The 24713-nt window shown below is 42.4% G+C and overlaps 1 protein-coding gene across 1 annotated transcript in view; it reads left to right on the top strand.

Annotated features, from left to right (window-relative positions):
• The window catches only part of CTNNA3 (catenin alpha 3), a 1221152-nt gene that overhangs the window by 14929 nt on the left and 1181510 nt on the right, over positions 1 to 24713 (top strand). The window contains exon 3 of the mRNA XM_060768919.2: positions 24697 to 24713. This exon is cut by the window's right edge and continues 176 nt beyond it. Within this exon, the coding sequence (XP_060624902.2) occupies positions 24697 to 24713 (17 nt within the window). The remainder of the gene's footprint in view (positions 1 to 24696) is intronic.

Genomic DNA, 24713 nt, shown 5'->3' with positions numbered 1-24713 from the left:
ATTTCTCTTTGAAATATGGTAAATATTTTTTAAAAAATCACCTACTGATGCCTCAATTAATGTAATTTATTGATATCTAATTTTAGTTTTGAAATTGATCAGTAGTGGCTGCATTTCCCAACCTCGGCTTATACTTGAGCCAATAAGATTTCTCAGTTCTTTTGTGGTAAAATTAGGTGCCTTGGCTTATATTCGGGTTGGCTTATAGAATCATAGAATCATAGAATCATAGAATCAAAGAGTTGGAAGAGACCTCATGGGCCATCCAGTCCAAACCCCTGCCAAGAAGCAGGAATATTGCATTCAAATCACCCCTGACAAATGGCCATCCAGCCTCTGCTTAAAAGCTTCCAAAGAAGGAGCCTCCACCACACTCCGGGGCAGAGAGTTCCACTGCTGAACGGCTCTCACAGTCAGGAAGTTCTTCCTAATGTTCAGATGGAATCTCCTCTCTTGTAGTTTGAAGCCAGTCTCTAAGGAAGCAGAAAACAAGCTTGCTCCCTCCTCCCTGTGGCTTCCTCTCACATATTTATACATGGCTATCATATCCCCTCTCAGCCTTCTCTTCTTCAGGCTAAACATGCCCAGTTCCCTAAGCCGCTCCTCATAGGGCTTGTTCTCCAGACCCTTGATCATTTTAGTCGCCCTCCTCTGGACACATTCCAGCTTGTCAATATCTCTCTTGAATTGTGGTGCCCAGAATTGGACACAATATTCCAGATGTGGTCTAACCAAAGCAGAATAGAGGGGTAGCATTACTTCCTTAGATCTAGACACTATGCTCCTATTGATGCAGGCCAAAATCCCATTGGCTTTTTTTGCCGCCAATGGGCGGTATATATGGTAAATCAATATTTGTGCATATACTGTGCACCTTGTGTGAGTTTGATGATCCCCACCTGCTATCCTGGGCCATGAAAAGAGGGAGACATTATATGGCAGTAAGGGAGGCAGCTCACCTTGGTCTGGATTTTGTTTTCCAGGGAAAGTGTTGTTTCATTACTAATGATTCCACAACCCCCTCTATAATGAGCCCTCCTCCGCAAATAACCTGCTTCTCTTTTATCTCACCCGAGTTTTTAATTAGTTTTTAATTAGTTTTTCTTTTAATCATTACATGTAGCCTGCCCATTGTCACTGTGGTTGTGCTTATTGTAATTTTATATGGTTACTAGCTGTCCCCTGCCACGCATTACTGTGGCCCAGTCTGGTGGTCTGGAAAATAAAGTAACGAGAAAGTGTTGGTTTCTAATATATGTAATTCCTTTATGCTTGTGAGTAAACAGTATTTCTTGTTGTTTCTTTGTCAGTGTTGATGTGGAGAGTGTCTGGTTTGCCTACTCTGGAATATGCAAGATATCATAGTCCTTCTTTAAGGGTCTCTTTCAAATCTATGATACTATATCTGTGTGTGTGTGTGAGAGAATCATATCTATCTATCTATATTTATGACTGGATGGCTCTTTGTCAGGAGGGCTTTGATTACATTTTCTTGCCCTGGTGAAGAGAGTTGGACTGGATGGCCTTAAGTATTTTCTGTTGGTCATGGGGGTTCTGTGTGGGAAGTTTGCCCCATTTCTGTCATTTGTGGATTTCAGAATGCTCTTTAATTGTAGTGAACTATAAATCCCAGTAACTAAAAATCCCAAATGTCAAGGTCTATTTCCTCCAAACTCCATCTGTGTTCATATTTAGGCATATGGAATTTTTGTGTCAAGTTTGGTCCAGATCCATCATTGTTTGAGTCCACAGTGCTCTCTGGATGTAGGTGAACTACAACTCCAAAACTCAAGGTCAATGCCCACCAAACCCTTCCAGTGTGTTCTGTTGGTCATAGAAGTCCTGTATGCCATGTTTGGTTGAATTCCATCATTGGTGGAGTTCAGAATGCTCTTTGATTGTAGGTGAACTATAAATCCCAGCAACTACAACTCCCAAATGTCAAGGTCTATTTCCCTTAAACTCCATCTGTGTTCATATTTGGGCATATGGAATATTCGTGCCAAGTTTGGTCCAGATCCATCATTGTGTGAGTCCACAGTGCTCTCTGGATGTGGGTGAACTATAATTCCTAAACTCAAGGTCAATGTCCACCAAACCTTTCCAGTTTTTTCTGTTGGTCATGGGAGCCCTGTGTCCTAAGTTTGGCCCAATTCCATCATTGGTGGAGTTCAGAATGCTCTTTGATTGTAGGTAAACTATAAATCCCAGCAACGACAATTCCCAAATGATAAAATCATTTTTTTTGAGTGGAGGACATAAATTGGACTGTTAGGTGTCTTGTGTCCAAATTTGGTGTCAATTCCCCCAGTGGTTTTTGAGTTCTGATGGTAGCATGAACTAACATTACATTTTTTTAATATAGATGTATTCACATGTTTTATGTAATTATGATGTTGTTGTTTATTGTTTGCGTTTTTGGTTTTACTCTGTTGTAATTTGTTGTTTGGGCTTGGCCTCATGTAAGCCGCCCCGAGTCCCCATCGGGGAGATGGTGGCGGGGTATAAATAAAGATGATGATGATGATGATGATGATGATGATAGAATCATAGAATCATAGAATCAAAGAGTTGGAAGAGACCTCATGGGCCATCCAGTCCAACCCCCTGCCAAGAAGCAGGAATATTGCATTCAAATCACCCCTGACAGATGGCCATCCAGCCTCTGTTTAAAAGCTTCCAAAGAAGGAGCCTCCACCACACTCCGGGGCAGAGAGTTCCACTGCTGAACGGCTCTGACAGTCTGGAAGTTCTTCCTCATGTTCAGATGGAATCTCCTCTCTTGTAGTTTGAAGCCATTGTTCCGCGTCCTAGTCTCCAAGGAAGCAGAAAACAAGCTTGCTCTCTCCTCCCTGTGGCTTCCTCTCACATATTTATACATGCCTATCATATCCTCTCTCAGCCTTCTCTTCTTCAGGCTAAACATGCCCAGCTCCTTAAGCCGCTCCTCATAGGGCTTGTTCTCCAGACCTTTTATCATTTTAGTTGCCCTCCTCTGGACACATTCCAGCTTTTCAATATCTCTCTTGAATTGTGGTGCCCAGAACTGGACACAATATTCCAGATGTGGTCCAGATGATTAGTAGTAGTATTAGTCCACTATGGTAAACAGCAAGAAGGGTAGTATTACTGCATTTTCTGGCGGTGGCTCTAAGTAGCAGTCATCAGCAATAAGGATGATGTAAGGGCTTACTTCAACCAGCCAGAAACTAGCTGGCAACTGTCACCCAGGGCAACTTTTCATCAGCCACCTCAAGACTGTAAAATAATCTACTGGAAGACATCTGACAGCTAAATGAGCTGTCAGAATTTTAATAATAATAACACTTTATTTATATTTTGATCTATTTCTTCAAGGGGGCTCAGGGCAGATCATAGTACACATACTTGGTAAATATTCAGTGCCCTTTGGACAGACAGGACAGTGTTACAAATGAAAGATTTATGTCTTATGACAGGCCTGTCCAGTCAATTTTAAACTGTGAATTTTAAATTTACATTTTATTAGTATTGGTGTGTGTGTGTGTGTGTTTTGTCGTGTCAGGAGTGACTGCTCCTTTTGTGAGAGAATTGGCCGTCTGCAAGGACGTTGCCCAGGGGACGCCTGGATGATTTTTGATGTTTTATCATCCTTGTGGGAGGCTTCTCTCATGTCCCCGCATGAGGAGCTGGAGCTAATAGAGGGAGCTCATCTGCCTCTCCCCGGATTTGAACCTGTGACCTGTCGGTCTTCAGTCCTGCCGGCACAGGGGTTTAACCCACTGCGCCACCGGGGGCTCCAACAACAGTTGGGATGAGTCTGATTTAGAATTGGTTGCCACTGTTTACATGGCCTTCTCAGTTCCCTCAGGTTTGAGGGGCTCGGAGACAGGGGATTCCTCCTTTCCCCCCTCTTGCATTGCTCTGGTGTTCCAACTAGTGCCAGCACATGTGACAAGTGATGATCACTATCTATTTCATACTCTATGGCCATCTAGTGGTGCCAAACCGACTCAGTGTTTCATAGTGTGGACACCCTCTGGCCATGCAGACTTCCCTAGTACTGATCTACAGTATTTTGTAGGGCTGTCCAACCACGGAAAAATTTGTTTCTAAACTCGATTCGTTTTTAGGGTTTTTTTGCGTTTTGTTACTTAAAAGAATTCCGAAATTTTTCTTAAAAAAAGTTCGATATTTACGAAATTTCGGAAATCATAAAACAATTACGAAACAATTACGAATCGATTCGTTAATGGCGGCCGCGATCGCGCAATACGCTAAAAAAACGTCTGAAGCTTCCCTCTCCCTCTGTTGTTGACTGTTGGTGTGATAATTATTTTTTTTTTCACTGAGAAAACAAACAGCAACCCTAAAACTTGCACCAGACATGCGGAAATAATAACGAAACATTTATGAATCAATAATGAATCAATAACGAAACAATTCCGAAACAACTACGAAACAAATTGGAAAAATTCGTTTCGTTTTTTAGTTGCTCCTGAATGGTTCAATATCGCTTCGTTATAAAAAAAAAATAACGAATTTTTAACGAATTACGAAATTACGAAACGAAACCGCCCAGCCCTAGTATTTTGATCCAGAGTAGCTTTCTGGACCAGCTCAAAAGTATGTGACCCATGTACATGGGCCCTACATATTTTCATGTAAAGCATATGTGAAAAATGTGACCTAGATATTTTCCAACTCACATTTGTTACCATCTGTTTGCGGATGAACCTGCGGCCTGTCGGTCTTCAGTCCTGCCGGCACACTGCTTTAACCCACTGTGCCACCGGGGGCTCCATTGGTGTGGTGGCGCAATGGGTTAAACTCTTGTGTTGCTGAACTGCTGACCTGAAGGTTTGAATCTGCAGGATAGGGTGAGTTCTTGCTGTTAGCCCTTGCTCCTGCCAACCCAGTAGTTCGAAAACATGCAAATATGAGTAGATAAATAGGTACCGCTTAGGCAGGGAAGGCATAAGATATTCCAAGCAATAATGCCAATCACATGACCAGGAGGTGACAACACAGGCTCCTCGGCTTGGAAATGGAGAGGAGCACCTCCCCCAGGGCCAGAGATGAGCAGCACCTCCAAAGCCAGAAATGAAAGGAGAAGCCTCTGCCTTTGTGTTTGTGTGTCTCATTGTATTGTAACAAGGCAATGAATATTGGCTGGTATCTGTTTACATTGTAATTTGCTCTGAGTCCCCATGGGACTTGCTGGACTGGTGCGGAGCTTTGGCATAGAGTGCTACCAGTATGCAGATGATACCCAGCTACTCTTGTGTCTCGAACCTGGGACAACAGCGATTCCTGAGAACTTTAGGCTGTGTTTGGAAGCAGTGATGAGTTGGCTGCGAGCGAGCACACTAAAAGCGAATCCTGCAAGAACTGAGATACTCTGGCCCGGCCAGCCACCAGAATTAATCCAGTCTCTGCCTGATTTCGATGGGGAAGCTCTGGTTCCGTCTGCCACTGTCAAAAGCCTTGGGGTTGTGTTGGACTCATCGCTGACGATGGAGGCCCAGATCACTGCCATAAGTAAGCAGGCCTTTTTTCATCTTCGCCAGGCAAGGAAATTGGCATCCTACCTTTCGGTAGAAACATTGGCAATGGTAATCCATGCAATAGTCACCACTAGGTTGGACTATTGCAATGCCTTATATGCCGGCCTTCCGAAGTCAACAACTCAGAAGATTCGGATGGTCCAAAATGCGGCAGCCAGGCTGCTAGTGGGATCATCTATAAGATCCCATATTACACCGATTCTGCAATAACTGCATTGGCTACCAATAGAACATCGGATCTCTTACAAGATACTGATCCTGACATTTAGAGCTCAAAATGGCCAAGGACCTTTATATCTTAGGGACCACCTCATTCCTTTTTCCCATCGATCCACCCAAGAAAATCTCCTATACATACCAGGCCCTAGGGAGGTACACCTGGAAGCTACAAGGTGTAGAGCTTTTTCGATCTATGCTCCAATTCTGTGGAACTCATTGCCTCCATATATTAGAGCAATGTCGGAGTTGCAACCTTTTGTAAAGGCGCTCAACACTTGGCTGTTTGGTTGTGCATTCAAGTAAAGTGATCAGATCTAATTTGCCAAATAGTCACTGTTGTATGTTTTTATGTTGAATGTTTTTATATTGTGTAAATGCTATTTTAAATTGTAAGTCACTCGGAGCACCTTGGGGAGAGCAACTAATTAAGAAATAAAGTGAAGTGAAGTGAAGAAGGGCAGAATATAAAGAAATTATTGTTGTTGATATTATTATTATTATTAGTTTTAATATGTGTTTTTAAATAGTCTCATGTTTTAATATATGTATTTTAATTATGTTGTAACCTGCCATGGGAGGTAGGTATCACCAGGGCCGTAGCCAGAAAAAAATTTCAGGGAGGGTTGACAATTGGGGGGGGGGGGGTTGAAAATTTCGGGGAGGATTGAACATTGGGGGGGGGGGGTTGAAACCTGCCTCCTGCCTCCTAGCTCACGCTGAAGCAAAGAGCACAGCAGGGGGCAGAGCAGCCTTCCATAGCCTGCAGCTCCACCCCTGTCAACCACCTCCACCAAGTCTGGCCTCCTTAATGAGAGCATTCAACACACACACACCCAACTTGGTTGCTTCGCTACATCGGCTATTACTGCAAGTAATGACAGTGTGAATAAATTGTCAATATTTGCTTGAGATAGTGCTTACAGTTCTGGAGGGACTCTTAATTTTTTGCATCTCATAGACTTAGCATGGGGATTTGGTTAACCAGTTAAAATTCATGAGTAAACCAGGTTTTTTAAAACAAATCTGAAACATTTCGGGGGGGGGGTTGAACCCCTAAAACCACCCCCTCGCTACAGGCCTGGGTATCACATAAGTTCATTATCATCATCAGCTTCATCATCACAGCAAGAAGGCTGTCAAGGCAGGCCACTGAAGAATTTCAGGACCCTCTTCAGCAAAATGGGTGTATGTGTGTGTTCTGTGGAACTGTTTTACCACAGTTGAACTTTTTGGGTAGGGCAGATCAGGCCTGTAGCCAGGATTTCGTTTCGGGGGGGGGGGGGCTGAATTTTTTTCAGGGGGGGTTCGGGGGGTGAGTTTCGGGGGGGGGGGGGCTGAGTCTGAGTGAAAGAGGGTCTAGCCTAGCAAACCTTTTGTATCATTACCCCAATACCCCCATGCATATGGGATATATTGAGTATGGTGATCAGATCATGATATGAATAAACATAACAGTTTAAACAATGCACCAGTAAGGCCTTTTCGTGAACCACCATGAGAATTTCGGGGGGGGGGGGGCTGAAGCCCCTCAAGCCCCCCCCCCCCCCCGGCTACATGCCTGGCCTTGGGATTCCAAATCCAACTCTACTTCTGCCAGATGTCATTGCTTTCTTCAACAGAATTGCTGTTTTTTTTTCTGGCCTGAAAACCTACTCTAGATTGTTTCCGAGAACAGATTTTTAGAGGGTATTTATGCATGCATGTGTGTATTTATATATATATTTATTTAATATCTTTTTATATTGCCCAGCTGGCAAGCGTCCTCATGTAATTTGCAAATATAAAAACAAAATAAAGCAGTTTATAACATGGTGATTTTAGATCTGAAATCAACAAAAATGGTATTAAAAAGCTGCTGTGTTAAAAATTTAAGAGCCACAATTTCTGCATTTTTCTTGATCACATCTGCTTATTTTACAAAGCCAGTATGTCTCCAGAGTGAGCACTAACTCAATGTGAAACTTAAAAGTGTTTTATATTGTGTGTTGTATGCCGTGAAGGGAGCAGCATGTTCTTTTAGTGCCATGTGATTTATTACTTTAACATACAACAGCCTTCAAATCAAAATTTAATCTCTGATAATGGACAAATTGCTCCATCAAGTTAATAAGTTATAGAGGAATTTATTAATAAATCTTTGTACATATTTTTCCATGTTAACTTAAAAGCATGAATTATCTTGAAACGTTCCCTTAGCATATAGGTAAATTTAGTAATCTAATTTGCATGGATGCCTACCCTCTGATATATCTCACTCACCCTATTGCATTTATTCTGTGTGATAGCTTTCTATTTGCAGTAAATTCTTTCAGTTGACTACAGATGTTTTCCTCCAGCAATTTTATTTTTATATTATCATTGTAACTATATGCATATACACTTTTAAAATACTTGGCCAAGTGATAAAAAAAACTGTTTTTTGGGTTCTTTTTTGCAGAGTTGCACTTTTTTGCTCTGTTAATTGCACTTTATTGTAGCTCTGTGAACACGGTCCAAAATAATTTAGAAGTTGTTCATTTTCTTTTTATATGTGTATTATAATGTCTCCTTCCATATGAGCCTACTCTAAACTTAAGATCCATGTTCCTCCACCCCTTGAATGGGACAAATGGCAGGGCTTTCTCTGTAGCAGCACCCTGGCAGTGGAACTTCCCTCCAAAGAAAGTCTACTTCCTATTCAGGTTCTGCCCATCACCTAAAAGTATATTCTTTCAACTAGCTTTCAAGCCATAAAAATTAAGGGGTAGCTGCTTTGCTCTTTTTAACTGCTTTTAAAAATCATGTGTGATTTCAGAACTTTCTTTAAATAGTAATTTAATTCATCTATTGGAGAAATTATATTGTTTAGCCGGTATTGCACTACCTGACATCTGTCGAGAAATAGCAGCAAGTAATGAAAGGACCAATGTGCTGGTACAGCTGTACCAGAAGCTGCCACTTTATTTGCCTTGTATTAAGTGTTTGCTTGCAGCCCAAGACTTGGGATTCTGCAGAAGGGTGGCTTCCTGTTAAAGTTTGCAGTTATAGAGCAGGCCATCATCGTTAAGTTTGGTTCCGCCCCCCTGTTCAGGACAATTGAGAAGGAAAGGGAGCCATTTTCAGTCAGTCTCAGCAAGGAAAGTCAATATACAGACTTCTCCTGTACAAAGGCTTCAACCCTTAAGACTTCCTGGGGGAGAACAGTCTTAAGAGCAAAAGGATTCCCAAAGATTCCCAGGGAAACAGCCCTAAAGCTCTGAGGAATTTCAAAGGGAAAAACAGCTTTGAATATCTAAGAACTCCAGCTGAAGTGACTACAGGCCTACTGGTAGGTTCACTCGGTGCTTTGAGATGCAGTTCAACCCAGTAGTGGAGCCCACATCAATTAGGTTTAGGTTCACAGTCAGCCTGGGAGAAGTTTGGAAAGGGATTTTCTTTTAGAGTAAAGTAACAGTTAGAAGACACCAGTTGCACAAAGGCCTGGAAGCATTTGTTTAACCTTTTGAAGACAAAAGAAGTTTCTGTTGATTGTTCACACATAAAAGACTTTGTTATATTTCACAAGTCCTCTAAAGACTGTTTATGGTGAAAATCCTTACGAATTTCTCTTCAGGCCCCCTGGCTTCCCACTGGGCTAAAGTTGCACGTCCTGTTTTAAATGCAATTCGTTTCAAGCCCAGCGTGCGACAGAAAAACCAATAATAATAATAATAATAATAATAATAATAATAATAATAATAATAACAACAACATCACACAGTCCTAGACGCTTGGGAAGTGTTCAACTTGTGATTTTTTGATACAAAATCCAGCATATAGATCTCGTTTGCTGTGGCATACTGTGCTTTTGTGTCAGTAAAACAACAACAACAACAACAACAACAATAATAATAATGCGCAGACAGACAACAAGCAGAGGCATAACACCATTGCTCAGATGATTCATTTGAACCTGTGCCACAAATACCATCTGCTTACAACAAAGAACTGGTGGGATCACAAGCCAGAAAAAGTTACAGAGAATGAACACGCCAAACTCCTCTGGGACTTCCGGATTCAGACAGACAGAGTTACCCATGTATTAATCCGTCAATCAGCAGCTCATTCAGTGGATCTACTCTAGCTGGGACTCATCAACAGGTTCAAGGCAATAGTTGCTACCTAAATCAACCAACTTTATTTGCATAATGTAATTATGCCCTGCCTAGTACATGGCTGCTTATGAGAAAGCATTATTATAATATTTATCTCCCCCAAAGGGGACTCAAAGCTGTTTAACATAAAAGCATCAGCATAACCATTAAAATATACAAATATATGAACATTAAAACACAATTAAATATAAACAATATTTAAAAATTCCCAGTCAGAAAGTATTTAGTAAATGTTGAAGTTATTTATATGGCTGTTGATAAAATGAGTTCAAGATATGTCACTGTAGAACCAATGCAGTTTCATACCACTGTAATTGCCATGGCTCAATACTAATTTGGTGAGGTGCCAACATTTGGTAGGGAAGACTAAAGATCTCCAATTCCCATTGAGCCATGGCAGCCAAAGTGGTGTCAAATTGCAGGAATTTCACAGTGAATCTAGTATCTAGGTCATTTTTGCAAGTCTCATTTAAAAATGCAAGTGACATTTCCTCCCCACAACTTCATTTCAATAAGTGATGTGCAATTCCCATTAAGCTTGGTAGGAATTATGACGTAGAAGTGTGTCTGGCAGAGTGTTCCCACGTTAGTTTTACAATTAAACTTGTGCCAAATATAGATTTCTCCACAAATAAGCAAGTTCTCTATCCCAGTTTGTTTTATATTTTAAAGTGACGTAGTTATTTTAAGTTTCAATGTATTGTCGAAGGCTTTCATGGCTGGAATCACTAGGTTCTTGTGGGTTTTTTCGGGCTATAGGGCCATGTTCTAGAGGCATTCTCTCCTGACGTTTACCTGCATCTATGGCAAGCATCCTCAGAGGTAGTGAGGTCTGTTGGAATTAGGACAATGAGTTTATATATCTGTGGGTTTATATATCTTATATTTTAAGTTTCTTTGTACAAAGCTTACTGTGACTTAGTGTGGGATCCTTCTGCCTTTCCATTCCTCTAGCTTTCTGACAGATGTGCATGGATAGCAGCCAATTTCACTGATGTTCGCTTCTTTTGTACATGTGTTGTTTCATATGACATGTTCTTTCTTGCTCTGAAATATTTTTATTAGCTGTAAGACAATAGCAGTGAAATGGAGGAGAATATGTTAGTGGCCAGGCAGGAACGGATAGGTTATTACTAGCCTCTCTTTCTATTTGATAGAAAAAATGTCCATGCCATCTTGTTTTCTTTGTCCCAAACTAGAAAGATAGAATTTCTGAAAAATGGCTCCACTCAAATCTGGTTGCTATTGCCTGCAGTACTGATAAATATTTTACTCTACCACCGGTGGAACAGGAAATTGGCAGTGCAGTAGGGACTGAACCTTGAGTTGCAAGCAGCAGTGGGTTGATTCCCAAATAACCAGTAAGCTTGGGAAGTCTGACTTGGCCAAGGTAGTCCACGCTCTGGTTACATCCCGCATAGATTACTGCAACGCGCTCTACATGGGGCTGCCCTTGAAGACTGCCCGGAAGCTTCAGATGGTCCAGCGCTCGGCAGCCAGGTTGTTAACAGGAGCGGCACTCAGGGAACATACCACTCTTCTGTTGAGCCAGCTCCACTGGCTGCCAATTTGCTACCGGGCACAATTCAAGGTGCTGGCATTAGCCTACAAAGCCCTAAACGGTTCTGGCCCCTCTTACCTCTCCGAACGCATCTCCTCCTATGAACCGGCGCGGACATTAAGATCGTCCGGGGAGGCCCTGCTCTCGGTCCCGCCTGCATCACAGGCACGTTTGGCGGGAACGAGAGACAGGACCTTCTCGGTGGTGGCCCCTCGGCTATGGAATGCCCTACCGGTTGACATCAGACAGGCCCCCTCATTGCTGGTGTTTCGGAGGAAGGTCAAGACTTGGCTCTACGAGCAAGCGTTTGGCTAATCAGTGCAACTGAACAACTGAACACAGGAAGTCGGTAAAATTGAACATAGGAATGGCACAAGGATTATGAGAATGGATCTTGTTCTGTTGAGGCGTCATGAATTGATAAGGAATTGATAATAATTGTTGATTTTGTTGTAATGTGTGATGTGTTTTTAACTGTATATTACTGTATAACTTGCACTGTGTAAACCGCATTGAGTCGCCTAATCTAGGCTGAAAAATGCGGTATAGAAATAAAGCAAATAAATAATAATAAATAAATAAATCAGATAGATTTGGACTCATGTTCAAGCAGAAGAAGAAGAAGAAGAAGAAGAAGAAGAAGAAGAAGAAGAAGTTTATTTTTCTACCCTGCCTCCATCTTCCCAAAGGGACTCGGGGCAGCTTACGTGGGGCCCATTATGCCTGCTTCCCAAAAGCCTGATCCTAGAACCACAACTTGAATTTCTTCCTAAAAGACAGGACTGGGATGAAGCCGATCTTACTTCGTTGGGAAGCGAGTTCCATAGGCGGGGGGCTATAGCCGAGAAGGCCCTGTCTCTTGTACCCACCAGACGTATTTGCGATGCTGGCGGGAACGAGAGCAGGGTCTTCCTGGATGTTCTTAAACTGCAAGGCAGGATGTAGAGGGAGATGTGTTCAGACCAGTAAGCTGGGCCATAACCGTATAGAACAGTGGTTCTCAACCTGGGGTCCCCAGATGCTTTTGGCCTACAACTCCCAGAAATCCCAGCCACTTTACCAGCTGTTAGGATTTCTGGGAGTTGAAGGCCAAAAACATCTGGGGACCCCAGGTTGAGAACCACTGGTATACAGAGGCGGCCCTAGGTAATTTTCAATGGTAAGCAAACAGCATTTTGCCCCCCCCCCCCCAACCAATCACTGATATATATATTCTGTTCGTCATGGGAGTTCTGTGTGCCATGTTTGGTTCAATTCCATCATTGGTGGAGTTCAGAATGCTCTTTGATTGTAGGTGAACTATACATCCCCGTAACTACAACTCGCATATGTCAAGGTCTATTTTCCCCAAGAGCTCCTCAAGAGCGCCCCTGGGCAAAATCAACTATACTGCAAATGCTTACTTTGCGTAATGGGTTGAGCCGCCCCTGCTGGCATAGAAGCCGTAATAGGCCCTTCTCTATCATTCACACGAGGGCCATGCACAGAGCCATATCATTGTTCTTTTATTTTAATTGTACTACAGTACATATAAAAATGTATGACACCCAGCAATGTGTAGTGGTTTGAGTGTTGGACAACGACACAAGCAGACCACAGTTTGAATCCCTGCTCAACCACTGAAAACCATTGGGTGATGTTTGGACAGGCACATTCTCTCCACTTCAAAGAAAGGCAAAGGCAAAAACCTCTCTGAATAAATATTGCCAAGAAAACCCATTGATAGTTTTGCCTTATGTCATCATAAACTGGAAATTACTTGAAGGCACACAATAATAACAAAAATGTGCATTTGTATTTTTAATTTTTTTAAACCTTACCTAATACAAGAGAGGGCCAGGTTGCGTCTTCCTTGGCGTGGGACCCTGTTCAACTATTACCATCTTCTTCTGAGCTGCCCAGCTTCCCAACGGACTGCCTCTAACTGACACAACTGCTTTCCTTCCTTTTCACTGCGGCCGCCCTTCTCAACATTCCAATCCATCCCATTGAGCAAACCCTTCTGACCATTTCGTGTCATGTTATTGGTGGAACACAGAAGGTGGCCTGACTGTTGTCCATTGCTCTTACATTAAATATAAGTCCATATAGAATAAGTTAAAATGCCATAAATTTAACAATATACTAAGAAATCAGCAGCTAATTCACAGTCCAAATCTGAGTCATCGAAAGCTACAAGTCGAACAAAAATGAATAATTTGAATGGATGCTTGGAATATTCAGGCAGAGGGTAAATACCTTATGGATGATGGTTTTTTAGTTGCTGATACCTAGAATCATAGAATCAAAGAGTTGGAAGAGACCTCATGGGCCATCCAGTCCAACCCCATTCTGCCAAGAAGCAGGAATATTGCATTCAAATCACCCCTGACAGATGGCCATCCAGCCTCTGTTTAAAAGCTTCCAAAGAAGGAACCTACAAGATATCATCATCATCATCATCATCATCAACAACAACATTTTATTATTAAAAGCGCGATTGGTGGGGACGAGGGATAGGGCTTTCTTGGTGGTGGCCCCTCGACTCTGGAACTCTCTCCCTAAGGACATCAGGCAGGCCCTGTCGCTAGCAATCTTTAGGAGGAGCTTGAAAACGTAGATGTTCCAATGTGCCTTTCCAGTATAAGGAAACTCCTAGCATTATGTCCCAATGCACTTTATCAGAGATCTAGAATATCTGCATGTCCATCCCCTCCAAACATCCCACCTGTCATGCCCAGCACTTTTAATTTTAATTTTAACTAGCCGTCCCCTGCCACTCGTTGCTGTGGCCCACATGGGGTTCTGTGTGGAGGTTTGGCCCAGTTCTATCGTTGGTGGGGTTCAGAATGCTCTGTGATTGTAGGTTAACTATAAATCCCAGCAACTACAACTCCCAAATGTAAAGGTCTATTTTCCCCACCAGTGTTCACATTTGGACATATTGAGTCTTCGTGTAGAGTTTGGCCCAGATCAATAATTGTTTTGAGTCCATAGTGATATCTGGATGTCCAAAAGCAAAGGACACTGCCCACCAAACCCAGTATTTTCTGTTGGTCATGAGGGAACTGTGTGCCAAGTTTGGTTCAATTCCATCATTGGTTCAGAATGCTCTTTGATTGTAAGAAAACTATAAATCCCAGCAACTCCCAACTACCAAATGACAAAATCATTTTTTGAGTGAAGGACATACATTGGGTTGTTAGGTGTATTGTGTCCAAATTTGGTGCCAATTCTCCCTGTGGTTTTTGCGTTCTGATGGTATCACAAACAAACATTACATTTTTATTTATATAGATTATTACATTTGGCCCAGCCATTGTTTTTAACTGCGTCATTGCGTGTTGTTAATGTTTATTGCTTGTTTTTGTTTTATTTTGCTTTATTATTGTTGTTGTTGTTTTATTGTTGTATTTGGGCTCGGCCTCGTGTAAGCCGCACCGAGTCTTTCGGGAGATGGTAGCGGGGTACAAATAAAGGATTATTATTATTATTATTATTATTATGGTCCAAAGACCCTTTTTTCTCCATAGATATCTATTTCATTTGCAAAGGAACAGGATAGGAGCAGGGCTTCCAAAGATGACCATCTATATAAATAAAAAGTTAATGTTTGTTTGTGGGATTAACATAACTCAAAAACCACCAGACGAATTGACACCAAATTTGGACACAAGACACCTATCAGGCCAACGAGTGACCATCACTCCTAAAAACACTGAAAAACACAGCAGAAGGGATTTAAAAAGCAACCCCCCCAAAACCCCAAAATTACATTACAACACATGCACAAAACCACATATATATGCAAACACACATATATACACACACATATATGCGTGCACACATACACAAAACACATACACAGAAAGGGGGAAGGAAGGAGAGAAGGAGGGAGAGAAGGAGGGAGGGAACATGAGGAAGAACTTCCTGACTGTGAGAGCCGTTCAGCAGTGGAACTCTCTGCCCCGGAGTGTGGTGGAGGCTCCTTCTTTGGAAGCTTTTAAGCAGAGGCTGGATGGCCATTTGTCAGGGGTGATTTGAATGCAATATTCCTGCTTCTTGGCAGGGGGTTGGACTGGATGGCCCAAGAGGTCTCTTCCAACTCTTGATTCTATGATTCTATGATTCTATGAAGGAGAGAAGGAAGGAAAGAAAGAAGGGTAGAGAAGGAAGAAAGAAAGAGGGAGAGAAGGAGGGAGAGAAGAAAAGGAAGCAAAGAAGGGTAGAGAAGGAAGGAGAGAAGGGGGATAGAAAGAGGGAAAGAAGGAGGAAAGGAAAGAAGGAAAGGTAGAGAAGGAAAGAAGGAAGGAGAGAAGAAAAAAAGTGAAAGAGGGAAGGAAGGAGAGAAGGAATGAAAGAGAGAAAGAGGGAAGGAAGGAAGGAAAAAGACAAGGAAGGCTTATTTATTGTGTCAGAAGCAAATTGAGAATACCATTACAATGTAAAAAATAACTCCACAAAATTAAAAACTTGACATTATGCTAAATTTTCTTTGATCAGAAGCTGGCCATTTCATGTGCCTCTGGTATCACTGTGAGAAGGTTCTCTATTGTGCATGTAGTAGGGCTCAGACTGCATTGTAGTGAATGGTCTGTGGCCTTAGGGGCTGGCACATTGGCTACACATTGGTATACCTTCCAATATTTCAGATAAAAACTGTGTAAATATATAGCCAAATATGAAGTGTGGTGGAAAGGATATGGCCAAGCAATGGGAAGGCCAAAATACGCAAAACTATAATTTTAAGCAGGGATTTATGTATAGTGGGCCTGCCGCATCTTCAGGAGTTCATTTCTGAGGTCTGCCACAGAAACAAAAAACATGGACGTTCCCATCTCATATTATCAAAAGCAGTGACATGAATGTGCATGCTTCAGTATGTTCATGTTGCTGCCATTTACTAATATGGGGTGTAAGGATCTGTGATTGCTGGAAATTGCAGATCTGGAGCCCATGGGTTCAGAAGGCCCACTTTGCTAAATTTAGGACAGCCTGAAAAGAGGGGGGAAATCCCTAGTTGAGTCTACTTGGCAGAGTACAACCCTGATTCTCCTCTCCTTTGCCTCCTGTTAATTTCCCCCTGAAGACACAGGTTCGCAGCTTGGGAGTGATCCTGGACTCATCGCTGAGCCTGGAAGCCCAGGTTTCGGTGGTGGCTGGGAATGCTTTTGCACAATTAAAACTTGTGTGCCAGCTGCGCCCGTACCTTGGCAAGTCTGACTTGGCCACAGTGGTCCACGCTCTTGTTACATAGAATCATAGAATCATAGAATCAAAGAGTTGGAAGAGACCTCATGGGCCATCCAGTCCAACTCCCTGCCAAGAAGCAGGAATATTGCATTCAAATCACCCCTGACAAATGGCCATCCAGCCTCTGTTTAAAAGCTTCCAAAGAAGGAGCCTCCACCACATTCCGGGGCAGAGAGTTCCACCGCTGAACGGCTCTCACAGTCAGGAAGTTCTTCCTCATGTTCAGATGGAATCTCCTCTCTTGTAGTTTGAAGCCATTGTTCCGCGTCCTAGTCTCCAAGGAAGCAGAAAACAAGCTTGCTCCCTCCTCCCTGTGGCTTCCTCTCACATATTTATACATGGCTATCATATCTCCTCTCAGCCTTCTCTTCTTCAGGCTAAACATGCCCAGTTCCCTAAGCCGCTCCTCATAGGGCTTGTTCTCCAGACCCTTGATCATTTTAGTCGCCCTCCTCTGGACACATTCCAGCTTGTCAATATCTCTCTTGAATTGTGGCGCCCAGAATTGGACACAATATTCCAGGTGTGGTCTAACCAGAGCAGAATAGAGGGGTAGCATTACTTCCTTAGATCTAGACACTATGCCCCTCTTGATGCAGGCCAAAATCCCATTGGCTTTTTTTGCCGCCACGTCACATTGTTGGCTCATGTTTAACTTGTTGTCCACGAGGACTCCAAGATCTTTTTCACACGTACTGCTCTCGAGCCAGGCTTCACCCATTCTGTATCTTTGCATTTCGTTTTTTCTGCCAAAGTGGAGTATCTTGCATTTGTCACTGTTGAACTTCATTTTGTTAGTTTTGGCCCATCTCTCTAATCTGTCAAGATCGTTTTGAATTCTGCTCCTGTCCTCTGGACTATTGGCTATCCCTCCCAATTTGGTGTCGTCTGCAAACTTGATGATCATGCCTTCTAGCCCTTCATCTAAGTCATTAATAAAGATGTTGAACAAGACCGGGCCCAGGACGGAACCCTGCGGCACTCCACTTGTCACTTCTTTCCAAGATGAAGAGGAAGCATTAGTGAGCACTCTCTGTGTTCGTCCACTTAACCAATTCCAGATCCACCTCACCGTAGTTTTGCCTAGCCCACATTGGACTAGTTTCCTTGCCAGAAGGTCATGGGGGACCTTGTCGAAGGCCTTACTGAAATCCAGGTACGCTACATCCACGGCATTCCCTGCATCTACCCAGCTTGTAGCTCTATCGAAGAAAGAGATCAGATTAGTCTGACATGACTTGTTTTTGATAAATCCATGTTGACTATTAGCGATGACTGCTTTTGTTTCTAAGTGTTTGCAGACCACTTCCTTAACAATCTTTTCCAGAATCTTGCCCGGTATCGACGTGAGGCTGACCGGTCGGTAGTTGTTTGGGTCATCCTTTTTTCCCTTCTTGAAGATTGGGACCACATTGGCCCTCCTCCAATCTGCTGGAACTTCTCCCGTTCTCCAAGAACTCTCGAAGATGGTTGCCAATGGTTCCGAAATGACTTCCGCTAGTTCCTTCAATACTCTGGGGTGTAGTTGATCTGGCCCTGGGGACTTGAACTCATTAAGAGCGGCCAGGTATTCCTGAACGACTTCTTTCCCAATTTGGGGTTGGATGTCCTCCAAACCCTCATCCACTCCATCTTGCTGAGGTTGAAAACTCTCTTTTTGTGAGAAGACCGAGGCAAAGAAGGCATTAAGTAGTTCTGCCTTTTCCCTATCCCCTGTCAGCATTGCCCCATCTTCTCCTCGAAGAGGTCCTATCGCCTCCTTGTTTTTCCTTTTTCTACTGACATAAGAATAGAAGCCCTTTTTATTGTTTTTAATGTCCCTGGCAAGTCTGAGCTCGTTTTTTGCTTTAGCCTTGCGGACCTTTTCCCTACAGGTGTTGGCTATTTGTTTGAATTCTTCTTTGGTGATTTCTCCCTTTTTCCACATCCCGAATAGATTACTGCAATGCGCTCTATGTGGGGTTGCATTTGAAGACTGTTTGGAAACTTCAATTAGTCCAACGGGCGGTGGCTAGATTACTCACCGGAGCATCACACAGGGAGCATGCCACCCCGCTATTATGTCAGCTCCACTGGTTGCTGATCCAGTTCCGAGCACAATTCAAAGTACTGGTTTTGACCTACAAAACCCTATACAGCTCCGGCCCAGCGTGCCTGTCCGAACGTATCTCCTTCTACGCCCCACCTCGAAGTTTAAGATCCTCTGGGGAGGCCCTGCTCTCGACTCCACCTTTATCACAAGCGAGACTGGTGGGGACAAGGGACAGGGCCTTCTCGGTGGTGGCCCCTCGCCTGTGGAATTCACTCCCCGGGGAAATTAGGTCATCAACATCCCTCCTCTCTTTCAGAAGGAAGTTAAAAACCTGGATATGGGACCAGGCCTTTGGGTAAGCTGGCAGATAGACAAAGGACAATGACGACTAGAACTGATAGAATTTGACAATGTGGAATGAACTTACGGATTCTGAGCTGGCAAACGTTGAACATTAGATTGGTTTTATTGATTGTGATATATATCTTGCTTGTTTTTAATTGTTTGTAATTGCTATTGATACATGTTTTATCTTATTGTTGTTGTTGGCATCGAACTGTGCCTTTTGTAAGTCGCCCTGAGACCCCCTCGGGGGTTGAGAAGGGCGGGGTAGAAATGTGCGAAATAAAATAAATAAAATAATAAGTCCCAGAAACCCCAGCCAGTTTACTAGTTGTAAGGATTTCTGGGAGTTGAAGGTCAAAACATCTGGAGACCCACAAGTTGAGAACCACTGGTTTAGAATAATTGAAGGAATCTAAGGATGAACCTAACATTCCTGTTAGGGCTGGGCGGTTTCGTTTCGTAATTTCGTAATTCGTTAAAAATTCGTTATTTTTTTGGTTAGGAAGCGATAATGAACCATTCAGGAGCATCTAAGAAACGAAACGAATTTTTCGATTCGTTTCGTAATTGCTTCGTATTCGTTTCGTATTCGTTTTGAAATCATTTCGAAATAGTTTCGTTATTATTTCCGCATGTCTGGGGCAAGTTTTATAGCTGTTGTTTGTTTAATCAGTGAAAAAAATTATAAATATCACACCAACAGTCAACAACAGAGGGAGAGGGAAGCTTCAGAAGTTCCCCCTGTCCCATATGGAGGTTTTTTAGCGTATTGCGCGGTCGCGTCCGCCATTAATGAATCTATTCGTATTCGTTTCGTATTCGTTTCGTATTGTTTCGTAATTTTACAAAATTTTGTAAATATTGAACTTTTTAAAAGAAAAATTTCGGAATTCTTTTAAATATCGAAACGCAAAAAAACCAAAAAAACGAATCAAGTTTAGAAACAAATTTTTCCGTGGTTGCCCAGCCCTAATTCCTGTTACTCTTTATCAGTTATCCCAGCATATATACTAGTTGGCCTGTTCAAAGCATATGGACTAGTTGGGGTGCTCCTTGCTCTATGTTACAACAAAATCTATGAGACAATAAGAATGTAAGCACTAGTAATGCACTTCACCTTGAACATAGTTATTGCTGCCATCCCTCTACCCCATCCTTTGCTGCTCTTACTTGGTTTTATTGTTAACATTAACCTTCTGCTAAGTTGTGGATATTTCCCCCAGCTGAAATATCTATCTATAAGCAAGCCTCGTAATCTCTTTAATCTTATATGAAAATAAAATAATTGGGAAAGACACCTGGATGAGATTAAGGAGGTTTAATGAGAACTATTGAGGAATAGGTTGACTAACTGTATGCATTATTTCTAGACAGCTGTGAATTCACTGCTTCATTACAAAGCTACAGTACTTTTGTTCCCTCCAAATGTTCACACAACATGTAATTAAAATGTAATTTGATTAAAAGTGGTGCTCTTCATGAAAAATACAGTTTTCTTTTATTTATGCATAGTGGCATGGGTGGAAAACTGATGAGATAATATAAATAGGTGGGCATTAAAATAGTATTTGATACCAGAATTGAAATCTAAGTATGGCGTGGACATTCCATGAAAAAACCAAACCCACACACACTTTAGAGTGAGGTCATTTTAATTATATTTCTAACCTGTCCTTCCTCCTCAAAGCTCAGATTGATTTGCATCTGTCTCCAAGGCAGTCACCCATTCATTCATCCTTACAGAGCCACAACTCCTTGGTTTCAATTATGGAACTATGTTGTGCTTTTTCAGATCATTGCAGTCACTGTTATAAAATGTGATGTTTAGGGCCAAAACTAAAATTGACATGCTCTTGTCTTGCTCTGTGTTGGCTAGAATAAGCACACTGCATTCCCACATTCATCAGCACTGATAATTGCTTTGAACTAAGGCCAGTTTGACTTGTTAATTTTCTTCCTTGTGTGTCAACAGAGTAACTGCTGAGATTATGTGACCTTTATTTTAAATCCCTTAGAAAATTTCATCCCAAGGGTGCCTACATCAGAACATCATTAAAACAAGTTGATTTAAGGCCAATACTAGAGATTTTCTGTGTGATCCAACAAGAATTGATTCCTTAATTTATTGTGAAATCATAGAATCATAGAATCAAAGAGTTGGAAGAGACCTCATGGGCCATCCAGTTCAACCCCCTGCCAAGAAGCAGGAATATTGCATTCAAATCACACCTGACAAATGGCCATCCAGCCTCTGTTTAAAAGCTTCCAAAGAAGGAGCCTCCACCACACTCCGGGGCAGAGAGTTCCACTGCTGAACGGCTCTCACAGTCAGGAAGTTCTTCCTAATGTTCAGATGGAATCTCCTCTCTTGTAGTTTGAAGCCATTGTTCCGCATCCTAGTCTCCAAGGAAGCAGAAAACAAGCTTGCTCCCTCCTCCCTGTGGCTTCCTCTCACATATTTATACATGGCTATCATATCTCCTCTCAGCCTTCTCTTCTTCAGGCTAAACATACCCAGTTCCCTAAGCCGCTCCTCATAGGGCTTGTTCTCCAGACCCTTGATCATTTTAGTCGCCCTCCTCTGGACACATTCCAGCTTGTCAATATCTCTCTTGAATTGTGGTGCCCAGAATTGGACACAATATTCCAGATGTGGTCTAACCAAAGCAGAATAGAGGGGTAGCATTACTTCCTTAGATCTAGACACTATGCTCCTATTGATGCAGGCCAAAATGCTGGAGAGTATGCAAAAGTCATATTTAAAGAACTGAACAAATATAGCTTATAAATATATTTATACATGCAACTTCCCTAGATTTGTTTTTTTTACCAGAAACTACCCACAAATAATAATAATAATAATAATAATAATTTATTTATTTACTTTACTTATATACCGCTGTTCTCAGCCAAAGGTGACTCACGGTGGTTCACAACAAATAACAGCAAAAATTCAATGCTACAGTGTAAAAAACAATTAATAACCTAACACATTACACAATTAATAAACAATTAATAAACAATTAGTACAATAACCATTCACTATCGTCAAATCATCAAAAACATAATCCAGATTAGTCATCCATTGTTCCATTCCTATGTTCATTACCAATCATTGCACTGATTATTCGAACGCCTGCTCAAACAGCCAGGTCTTCACTTTTTTGCGGAATACCATTAGAGATGGTGCTAGTCTAATGTCCGTGGGAAGGTCGTTCCACAGCCGAGGAGCCACCACCGAGAAGGCCCTATCTCTCGTCCCCCCCAACCGTGCTTGAGAAGCAGGCGGGATCGAGAGCAGGGCCTCCCCGGAAGATCTCAAAGTCCTGGTGGGTTCATAGGCAGAGATACGGTCGGATAGGTAGATTGGGCTGGAACCATTTAAGGCTTTATAGGCCAACGCCGGCACCTTGAATTGAGCCCGGTAGCAGATCGGTAGCCAATGGAGCTGGCGCAACAGGGAGGTTGTATGCTCCCTGCGTTCCGCTCCTGTTAGAATCATGGCTGCCACACGTTGGACTAATGGAAGCTTCTGGGCTGTCTTCAAGAGCAATAATCTTTATTTAATACCTCACCACCACCTCCCCAATGGGGACACAAGACGGCTTACAAGAGGCCAAGCCCAACAGCATAATACGATAAAATAAAACCAAAACACAATAACAGTAAAATGCATACAACATATGAGTACAAAACACAATAAAATAACAATGAGCGGGCTGCATGTGCAAGTTAAAAAACTAAAATACTAAAAATACTAAAATCAGGATGAGATAGGGATGGAGCAAATTGTTCATGAGGGAAAAACTCATAAAGGAACAGGGTCGTAAAAATAGACCTTCATACAGGTGGGGAAATATACTCTGGGGACAAAAAACCATTAAGGGGGAGCAACTGTGTATGATAGTATGGCTACTCTCCAAAAATGCATTGGAAAAGCCAGGTTTTTCAGAATGACTAGTGGCTTGATAACTGATAACTGATTGATAACTGGCAAATAGAGGGAGAAAACACGGAGGCCGTGACAGATTTTGTATTTCTAGGTGCAAAAATTTAAGCAGATGCAGACTACAGTTGGGAAATCAGAAGACACTTACCTTTGGGAGGAGAGCAATGACAATTCTCGATAAAATAGTGAAGAGTAGAGACATCACACTGGCAACCAAGATCTGCAAAGTGAAAGCAATGGTATTCCCCGTAGTAACCTACAGATGTGAGAGCTGGACCATAGGGAAGGCTGAGCGAAGGAAGATAGATGTTTTTGAACTGTGGTGTTGGAGGAAAGTTCTGAGAGTGCCTAGGACTGCGAGAAGATCCAACCAGTCCATACTTCAGGAAATAAAGCCCGACTGCTCATTGGAGGGAAGGATAGTAGAGGCAAAGATGAAGTACTTTGGCCACTTCACTCAGGCGATTCCTTGCTTTCCAAGGATGATTGTCTTCCAATATTCTTGTGGGTCCGTATGTGGCTGTGGAGCCCTATTCTTGCTCTGCATCTTCTTCCAATAGATGATTTCCACTCCACTGGGAAGCTTCCCATCAACAAGGTGAAGTATCATAGCAATGAAGATGGAGAATAAAGTTGGGGCAATAACACATCCCTGTTTGACACCTGATTCCACCTTAAATGAGTCACTTTGGGAGCCATTGCTGTCCAAGACTGTTGCCATCATGTCATCATGGAGGAGCCGCAGGATGTTCACAAATTTGCTTGGGCACCCGATTTTTTGGAGGATGGTCCAGAGAGTGCTGCGGTTCACTGTGTCGAATGCCTTTGCAAGGTCGATGAATGCCATGTACAGAGGTTGATTTTGTTCTCTGCATTTTTCTTGGAGCTGTTGTGCAGTGAAGATCATGTCCACGGTTCCTCTGGAGGGGCGGAAGCTGTTCTGGGATTCTGGGAGGGTGTCTTCTGAGAGGGGCAGAAGGCGGTTTGCAAGGATTCTTGCGAGGATTTTCCCAGCAGAGGTTAGAAGGGAGATACCTCGATAGTTTGGCCACATAATGAGAAGAAAGGAAAACTTAGAGAAGACAATGATGCTGGGGAAAATGGAAGGAAAAAGGAAGAGGGGCCAACCAAGGGCAAGATGGATGGATGGTATCCTTGAATTTACTGGCTTGACCTTGAAGGAGCTGGGGGTGGTGATGGCCGCCAGGGAGCTCTCATGTGGGTTGGTCCATGAGGTTACGAAGAGTCGGAAGTGCCTGAACGAATGAACAACAACAGTGGCTTGTAAAAATCTTTAGAATTATTGGGCAATGTGCCTCTGTGTCCTTCTGTGCGCACAGTATTCAGTTTCATTGACATTTCACACCTTTAGTCAGTGTTGCAGAAATTTTCAGTCTGAATTTGTGTTCTTGATTACCTAATTAAACTGTGTGTGTCCATTTGTCTCCAAAAGCTAGGACTTGGTATCCATTTGGATGTGTAACTATTTCTTTTGAAATGCCTTGCCTCAGATCAAGGATCATATATTATATAGCTTTAAGAGCTTTAACAATCATTGTTCGAAGTCCTTGCTATTTTTTTTATTAACGGTACTTGTTATCTTTTGTTAACTGGAATCTGAGAAATGTAACCTCTTTCAGAAAAGAATCGAAGGTATTGAAAATGGTTTTCTATTTTAGGTCACCACATTAATGAA

This window comes from Anolis sagrei, chromosome 3 (genome assembly GCF_037176765.1).
Source record: "Anolis sagrei isolate rAnoSag1 chromosome 3, rAnoSag1.mat, whole genome shotgun sequence".
NCBI classification, from domain to species: Eukaryota; Metazoa; Chordata; class Lepidosauria; order Squamata; family Dactyloidae; genus Anolis; species Anolis sagrei.
This window is presented reverse-complemented; position numbering and strand designations above follow the sequence as displayed.